General features: G+C 55.9%; 1 protein-coding gene across 1 annotated transcript; it reads left to right on the top strand.

Annotated features, from left to right (window-relative positions):
• The first annotated feature begins 61 nt into the window (after positions 1–61).
• Positions 62–4,639, top strand: MYCN (MYCN proto-oncogene, bHLH transcription factor). The gene is given in 3 exon segments (XM_037528498.2): positions 62–714; positions 717–860; positions 3,117–4,639. Coding segments are annotated over 3 exon segments (1,374 nt in total). The 5' UTR covers positions 62–89; the 3' UTR covers positions 3,722–4,639.
• The last annotated feature ends 3,976 nt before the right edge of the window (positions 4,640–8,615 follow it).

Here is an 8,615-nt window from a genome sequence, read left to right as displayed (position 1 = left end):
CCACACGGGAAGGAAGCACCCCCCTCACCGCCCCGAGCCGGGCGCAGAGCAGCCGCGCGCCGTCGCCGGGCGGGAGGCGAGCCGCGCCGATGCCGAGCTGCACCGCGTCCACCATGCCGGGGATGCTCAGCAAGAACCCGGACCTCGAGTTCGACTCGCTGCAGCCCTGCTTCTACCCCGACGAGGACGACTTCTACTTCGGCGGCCCCGACTCGACCCCCCCGGGGGAGGACATCTGGAAGAAGTTTGAGCTGCTGCCCACGCCCCCGCTGTCGCCCAGCCGCGCCTTCCCCGAGCACAGCCCCGAGCACGCCGGCTGGGCCACGGAGATGATGCTGCTGCCCGAGCCCGACCTGTGGGGCAACCCGGCCGAGGAGGACGCGTTCGGCCTGGGGGGCCTGGGCGGCCTCACGCCCAACCCGGTCATCCTGCAGGACTGCATGTGGAGCGGCTTCTCCGCGCGCGAGAAGCTGGAGCGCGCCGTGAGCGAGAAGCTGCAGCACGGCCGCGCGCCCCCGGCCGCCAGCCCCGCCGCCCCGGCCCCGGGCGCGGGCGCCGCCAGCCCGGCCGGCCGCGGGCCCAGCGCGGCGGCCTCGGGGCGCGCCCTGCCCGCCGAGCTCGCGCACGCGGCGGCCGAGTGCGTGGACCCCGCCGTGGTCTTCCCGTTCCCGGTGACCCAGCGCGAGCCCGCGCCCGCCGCCCCGGCCGCCGCCCCGGGCCCGCGGGCACCCCCGGCGCCGGCGCCGCGCCCCCGCCCGGAGCCCCCGCGGCCGCCCCTGCGCGCGCCGGCGGCCGCCCGGCCGGCGGCGGGGACCCCAAGGCCCTGAGCACCTCCGGCGAGGACACCCTGAGCGACTCAGGTAAGGCCGAGCCCGCTGCGCCGCGCGCGGGGCCGGGACGGGGACCCGCGCGCCTTTGTTGCGGCGGCGGTTCAGGCTTGGGGGGCGCGGGGCGTGCTGCGAGGTGGTGCTGCTGGGAGGGGGGGGGGTCCCGTGTCCGTCCAGGGGGCCCCGGGGAGCAGGAGAAGGTGAGTGGAAGCCGCTGGGGGGTGTTTTCCTGGGTCCCACCTTCGCCGAAGTTCCTGCCACCCCCCGGCCCCGGGGCGCCTGCTCGGGCGCCCCCACCCCGGCGCGCGCCGCGTCCCCCGCCTCTGCGGCGCGGTCCCCGGAGGCAGCCAGCTAGGCAGGACGCTTAGCCAGCCGACCAGCCCGGGCGCCCGCTCCCCGGGTGCAGTTGAAGGAAAGTTGGGTGGCTGAAGATGCCGGGTAGGTGTTTGGGGAAACCTGTTAGCAGGAGGCGAAAGGGCTTCGGCCGGGTCTGGGGGCGAGGGGCGCGGAGAGGGGCCCGGCGGTGCAGGATCCTGCTCGGCGCAGGAAGTTAGAGCGAGACGGCACAGATGGCTGGCACCGGTTTGTTGTTGTTTTTCTCCTAACCCCGGGCCTCTGCGCGCCCTCCTTCCCCCGTGGGTGGTGGGCCAGTTGCTCCTGGTAAGTGGCCAGCAGGCGGCGACGTGCAGGCCCCAGGCCGGCCAGCGCCTGAAAGGCCGGGGGGGACGGGGGGCGCACCCCTCCCTGGCGGCGGCCGCCCACCGGCCAGTGAGCACAGGGCCTCGGCGGCTTCCGCGCGCCCGGCCGCCTCTCCACGCGGGCAGTGGGCGCTGGGTCCACTTCTGTCTTGCAGCCGGACTTGCAGGGCTAATTGGAAACCCGAGTGGTGTTTTGTGACCCAGTGCCCTTCGAGGGGAGGGTGTGACCGCGCCGGCCCTCCAGGAATGCGGGGCCCGGGAAGCCCGCATTGATTAGTTCTATTGTGTGAACACCACCGGCTGAAACTGAACCGGGAGGGTTAACCCCGAGACCTTGCCCTGGGCTGCGGCGCCGAAGAAACTCTTCCCAAATACCTGAGCAGCCCTGCCCTTGGAGCTGGGGGCCCTGGGACCTTGAAACCCTGTGTTTGCCGAGAGCAGGTGGATTAAAAGCCTGAAATCTGCCTTCGGGATTGAGGGTGGATCTCTCCAAGGCTCCTGGAAGGCGATTGGTGATAAGCCTCCAGTTGGGAACGGGTCTGTCCCTTTAATGTCTGCGCCTTGACAGCTTTGGGTGAGGAAGCACTTCCTTCCAACAGCTGTCTTCTTGGCAGGAAACCAAAACACTGGCTTAAAGGGACCCACAGACTGGAACAGCCTCACATTTCGGCTTTAGAACAAATCCCACAATTGTTCAGCTTTCCGGTCCCCTTCAGATCAAGCAGAAGATGTGTTTTGATTTTCATGCTTGCATTTTTAAACAATAATTTTCTCTCCCGGTGCGGTAGTCAGTGTGGAGAGGGGAGAAGGTATGCATGATGCTACATGTTTTTGTTGATGCTGTTATTAATGGTGACTTGGGGAAGAGCTGCTTCCATTTTGGGGGTTAGAGCTCCGGTGCATGATGAGTTTATCGGGAAGATTGGATCTTTGTTGGCTGCAAAGAAAAACAAAAACGCTTACTGTAGAAACCCAGGTTGAGGGAAGAGGAGTTCATTTTTCTTCCTTAGTTACTCTTTTGGTTTGCAGAAGGACTTAAAAAATCAAACTAATTGCAAAAAAAAAAAAAAAATAGATAAAAAACTAATTGCTAAGTAAGGCGCCTAAGGTGAGGGATCTCCATTAAGCACAGACAGCTGTAAATAAGTATGGGGCCAGCCGGGGAGGACCCCGAAACTCGTGTACAAACCTTCCCTCTGCTGGGCCAACTCAGGCCAGCTCCAGACAGGCTGGTGGCCCCACTGAGCACCTGAGGACGCTGAGGCTTCCAAGGTTAAGGAACTTGCACAACTAGTGGGTGATGGGCCGGAATTCTCTGGCTCCAAAGCCCAGGTTCTTTATATGTCTGCCACCTGCTAAAGAGGGGAGCGGAGTCGAACAGGCTGGGCTTAATGGTTCAGGAAAAGGGGTTTCCAGCTATAGTTACCTTACAGAGGCCTCTGTTTGGGGGTCTGGTGTAACAAGCTATGACTCAGAGGCTGCTGCAGAGACTATGTATGTTGGTGTCTCTAGACTCCATACTAGTATAATTCAATCTGCTTTGATTCATATGTATCTCCCCACGAGTGTAACTCTCACCTTGTTCCCTAAGATGATGAAGACGATGAGGAGGAAGACGAGGAGGAGGAGATAGACGTGGTGACCGTGGAGAAGCGTCGCTCCACCTCCAACAGCAAGGCGGTCACCACCTTCACCATCACCGTGCGCCCCAAGAGCGCAGCCCTGGGGCCAGGGCGCGTCCAGCCGGGCGAGCTGATCCTCAAGCGCTGCGTCCCCATCCACCAGCAGCACAACTACGCCGCCCCGTCCCCCTACGTGGAGAGCGAGGACGCGCCGCCCCAGAAGAAGATGAAGAGCGAGGCCTCTCCGCGGCCCCTCAAGAGTGTCATGCCCCCCAAGGCCAAGAGCTTGAGCCCCCGCAACTCCGACTCGGAGGACAGCGAGCGGCGCAGGAACCACAACATCCTGGAGCGCCAGCGCCGCAACGACCTTCGCTCCAGCTTCCTGACACTCAGGGACCACGTGCCAGAGCTGGTGAAGAACGACAAGGCCGCCAAGGTGGTCATTTTGAAAAAGGCCACCGAGTACGTCCACTCCCTGCAGGCCGAGGAGCACCAGCTGTTGCTGGAGAAGGAGAAGCTGCAGGCGCGGCAGAAGCAGCTGCTCAAGAAAATTGAACACGCTCGGACTTGCTAAACGTTTCTCAGAACCGGACAGTCGCTGCCACTTTGCACATTTTGATTTTTTTTAACAAACATTGTGTTGACATTAAGAATGTTGGTTTACTTTCCAATCGGTCCCCTCTTTCCACCCCCTTCTCCCCCCGTGGAGTTTGGATCTGGGCGGGGAGCAGGACAGTGTGGGTTCTGCCAGGACCTCAGGCCAGAGCCCCCCCGAGCTGGGATGCTGGGGGGCCCTGGCCGGTGCCTCCGTGTCACCTCCGAGACAGCGGGCGAATCGGTGATGGTCGGGAGCCTCTGGGGCTGTTGAAGTCACCTGCTTGTTCCAAGTTTCCAAACCACAGAACGTCATTCCTTCTTTTTAAAATGGTGCTTAAGTTCCAGCAGATGCCACGTAAGGGGTTTGCCACTTGATACCCCCCGGGGAACATTTCTGTAAATACCACTGATACACCGCCTTTTGTATGCGTCCTGGGTAAGGAGAGGTGGCTTTTGCAGCCAGTATTAGACTGGAAGTTCATACCTAAGTACTGTAATACCTCAATGTTTGAGGAGCATGTTTTGTATACAAATATATTGTTAATCTCTGTTATGTACTGTACTAATTCTTACACTGCCTGTATACTTTAGTATGATGCTGATACATAACTAAATTTGATACTTATATTTTCGTATGAAAATGAGTTGTGAAAGTTTTGAGTAGATATTACTTTATCACTTTTTGAACTAAGAAACTTTTGTAAAGAAATTTACTATATATATATGCCTTTTTCCTAGCCTGTTTCTTCCTGTTAATGTATTTGTTCATGTTTGGTGCATAGAACTGGGTAAATGCAAAGTTCTGTGTTTAATTTCTTCAAAATGTATATATTTAGTGCTGCATCTTATAGCACTTTGAAATACCTCATGTTTATGAAAATAAATAGCAATTAAATGATGCAACTTTCTTTTCCATAATAGTGTTAGTTCAACTCTCTGTTAAGCAACAACCGTAAATAATACATGATTTGCAGAGGAGACTTGGTTTCCGTGCACAGCCATTGAGAGCTGGTGCAGCCCGCCTTGGGGAGGGACTGTTCATCGGCTGGAGAAGGGAAGGAAGCTTGGGGGAGTTAAGACATTTCTCCCAGATGAGGGGGTATGCATTGCAGCAATAGCACTGCATAGTTGAGAAAGCACTTTCATGTGTGCTGGCCATTTGACGGCGCTACGTTAGGACATCAGGTTAGGACACCTTTAGAATGCTAAGTAAATTGATGCTTGGCTCTATTTGGTATTGGTCACGGCTTGTCCCACCAGTGGATAGCTCTTTATTTTGGTGTCGAGTGTACTTTGTCTCTCTCCAAGAAGCATGTATTCTTAAAGATTTACTGGAACCTGCGCGAGGTCTGATGCTAGGCATTGTAATGGAGCCATCGAGTTCTCCAATGGATGCGTAAGAGTAACTTGTGAAATGATATCCATGTGGCTCAAATCCACTGCCACATCCGATAAGCAGGGATGCAGATGCCCTCGTAACTTGCTTCTACACAGGCCCATTTCAGGGTCCTTGGGCTGCCCTGGGGAATCAGGATTGACCTCGGCAGGCTTTGGAGCACAGAGCCAGACCAACAGGTTGGACGTTCTTCACGTTCTTCTCAACTGAGTTGAGAAGAAAGTTCTGAGTGTCCCTGTTGGGAGGTGATACTCTGGCTTGTGAGACACTGTCTCAGAAGTGAGAGCTTACTATTTCTCTTGGTTGGACGGTGGTATTTGGTTAGTTCTTTAAAGTTTTGTTCATCTGAGATTTTTTAGCTCTGAACTGAAAAAAAGAACTTTTGCTGTGCTGAGAAGAAAACCTGCCGAGGGCGTGAAAGGACTCTCCTTTCCTAGGCCACGTGGGAGCCTCTGCTTTTGCCATTTATAGAAGCCAGTGGGAATTTAGAGCTTGAGGTCTTCGAAATGCCAGTTTATAGTCATACTCCTAGATCTATGAGGTTGTTAGCGCTGGCCTGGATATTTCTGATGGTCTGACCATTTCGAAAATCCTCTGTATTTAATCTTTCCAACCTCCCCCAGCCCCACATTAGAAAATAATGAGCCCTCTTTGGAAGTCCTTTTTGAATTGTTCCAAAAGGCTTTCCTGTCCATTGCATTTTTACAGGCCCCATTCACTAGCCTCTGTGCAGTCTCTGTCCATAAACCTAAAGACAGTGAAGCAATCTCAGTAATTGAGCACCTGAGATTCTTGAAGGCAGCTCATTCAGCCCAATTTCCTACTTGTGATGCCCATACATTGCTGCCTAGGTGTTTCAGATGAGATATGACTCAATCATAGAGGAAGAGAGTTGTTGAAAAGCATCAGGCCCTAAACTATACTTTCTACCAGGTTCCATTTTTTGCTCTGGCTGCTAGGAAGCTCAGAGCCAAATTCTGTGCTTTCATTCTGGTGTTCATTCTACCTTATTTTTCATTGCTGGTTTTTGTTATTTATTTTTTAATGATTATTTATGCATACAAGAACTGGGGTACAGGCCAGAGGTGTGGAGGGTATGTATGAGGATTCACCAGAGACAGTAGGGAACAGAACAGGTGGATCGACTGAAATACACTGCTGAGGGGAGCAGTGGGGAGACAGGAGAGGTCTCTTACACCCCGTGGGTCACCTCCTTGGCCAGGGATGGAACTCTTGCAAATAGCTTCATAATGCTCCGTCTTGACCCCTTGTGCCACCAGGGAGGCCCCTATGTTATTTATTTTTGTTACATTAAAGAGAACTTTTGCATTATTTAGATAAAAATATGTATTAAAATAACATTTCAGTGCATATAAACAAAATAATACTAAAGTAAAATAGCACTTACTGCTCTTTCCTGGCCCAGCTGAGGAAAAGTGTCACCTAATTTAGCTTTGCAATTATCTGTAAAATAATTGTCACAGAAGAATCGAATTGCTCATTCAATAACATGAGAAACCTCTGCATTCCAAGAGCAGCTTTGGCGCTGGGAAACTGCTCTACATCAGAGAGACCCATAAGTCATAGGACTGAGAAGGAGCAGAGGATCATCACAGAGGGGGTCGTGGGGTCCCCAGGCCAAACCCGGAACTGGAATTGGGGGCCACAGCGATTGACTCAGGGTCCGTTCCTCTGCGCCCACTGTGATCTCACTACCTCCTGGTTCACCCCTTCCACCTCCAGCAAACCTCCTAAACTACTGGCTCTGCAGAAAGACTGCCAGTACTTCCTTCCGCTCCGAGGACGAAGTCCAGGACCTTCAGCCTGGTGTGTGAGGCTGCTTCTGTCCTGCCTCCCACGCAGCTTCTCACTCCAGCCTCACCAGACACAGCTGCTCTTTCTCCCCTCGGGACTTGGTTCCCCAACTCCCCTGGGTGATCCAGTTTAGTCAAGCGCTTCTCAGCCTTGAATGGCAAACCCAATATCTACCAAGTCATCCTTGTGCCCTCAGTGGGGTTTCCCTAATCCCACGTCTCCTCTGGAGACAGAACTGTTCCAGTCAGAGCTTGGGCAGCCCTAGGCCCCCACGGTGACCCATTTGCCTCTGATTCTTCACCCTGTCTGGTGACTGACGGATGCCAGAGCCTCCCTAGAAGCCAGCGGGATATGGGGGTGGGGTGGGGTAGGGGGTTGTGAAGGAGGCTCAGTGGGCAGCACAGGAAGGAGCAAGGCCCAAGTGGCGAAGATTCCCTTCCCGGGCCTGTCTCCGGCCAGTCCTGGTTGGAGAGCTCTCTGGCTAATCAAATTGGGGCGTCGTCATCAGGAAGCATCAATGAGCACCTGGCAATGACAGGGCTGGAGGTGAAGATAAAATGTACAGGGAGGACTTTGCAGGACGCCCACAAACTGGAAGGGTTGGCATCCAGGACTGTGTGTAGAAGGCAGGGCGTGAGGCAAGTGGGGTCCCACAGCGGAGGCAGGTCCTGCACCGCCAGGTTACCAGCGTGGACCCTCTGGGGAGCAGCCAACTTGCCGGCCCACCACAGGCCTGAGGCAGCTCCCCCGTGGGTCTCACAGCCCTCCCGGCACTCTGCATCAGCTCACCCCATTCCCATTTGGGGACGACTCTGGGTTCCTGCCTTTGGCTTTCATTCATCCCTGCCGTGGCCATTTTGAAATTCCCGATTTGGGCTGTTTTTGGAGGGAGAGGCTACGAGTTCGAAGGACGCCGGGAAGCCATCTGCGACAGGCTGGCGCCTGCCCTGTAGCACATCCAGCTTGACCGCCAGCTCCAGGGCTGGGCCCCCACAGCGCACGGGAAGAGCGACCTGTGCTCCTGATCCTGCTTTTCTCCTTTCTTCCTTTCTCTCCCTCCCTCCCTCTCGCCCTCTCTGCGGGGCTTCCCTGAGCCCCGGGGCCCCGCCCGTCCCCACTCCGCCTTCCACACACCACCCTGACTTAAAGCCTCTTTTCCCTTGTTTTCTCTCTCTCTGAACAATTTCGCACCTGCCCGGCTCGAGCGCTGCTCCAAGCACTCGGAGGCATCAGGGAACGAAGTGCCCCCAATACCTCGCCGCTCCCCACCGCCTTGGGTTACGGAGTTTATAAACACAAGGCGCAAATCAATCTCATTTGAGAAGGCGGAGCGCCCCTCAAGAGAGTGAGACAGCTCGGAGACATGCAAGAGGCCTGGCATGAGGGGCAGGCTGTGTCTTGAGTGGAGAGTCAGGAAGCTGCCAAGGGACAGGGGGCTGAAGGGCAGGGTTGGGGCTCGGGGGCCCGGGACCCCACCCATATCACTGCCTTGGCACCCTGGGCTTTGGCAAAGCCCCCCAGCATTCTTGTTCTTAAGGGCAAGCAAGAGAGCAGAGCGGCTCAGAAGGCGGATCTGAAGGGGTCCCTGTGGGTTGGGCTCAACACCCACAAACTCTGGGTTGCGCCTTCTCCCCTCTTAGATAATGGGGGGACTACCAGC

This window comes from Talpa occidentalis, unplaced genomic scaffold (genome assembly GCF_014898055.3).
Source record: "Talpa occidentalis isolate TD23 unplaced genomic scaffold, MPIMG_talOcc4v2.1 talOcc4.5, whole genome shotgun sequence".
NCBI lineage: Eukaryota > Metazoa > Chordata > Mammalia > Eulipotyphla > Talpidae > Talpa > Talpa occidentalis.
This window is presented reverse-complemented; position numbering and strand designations above follow the sequence as displayed.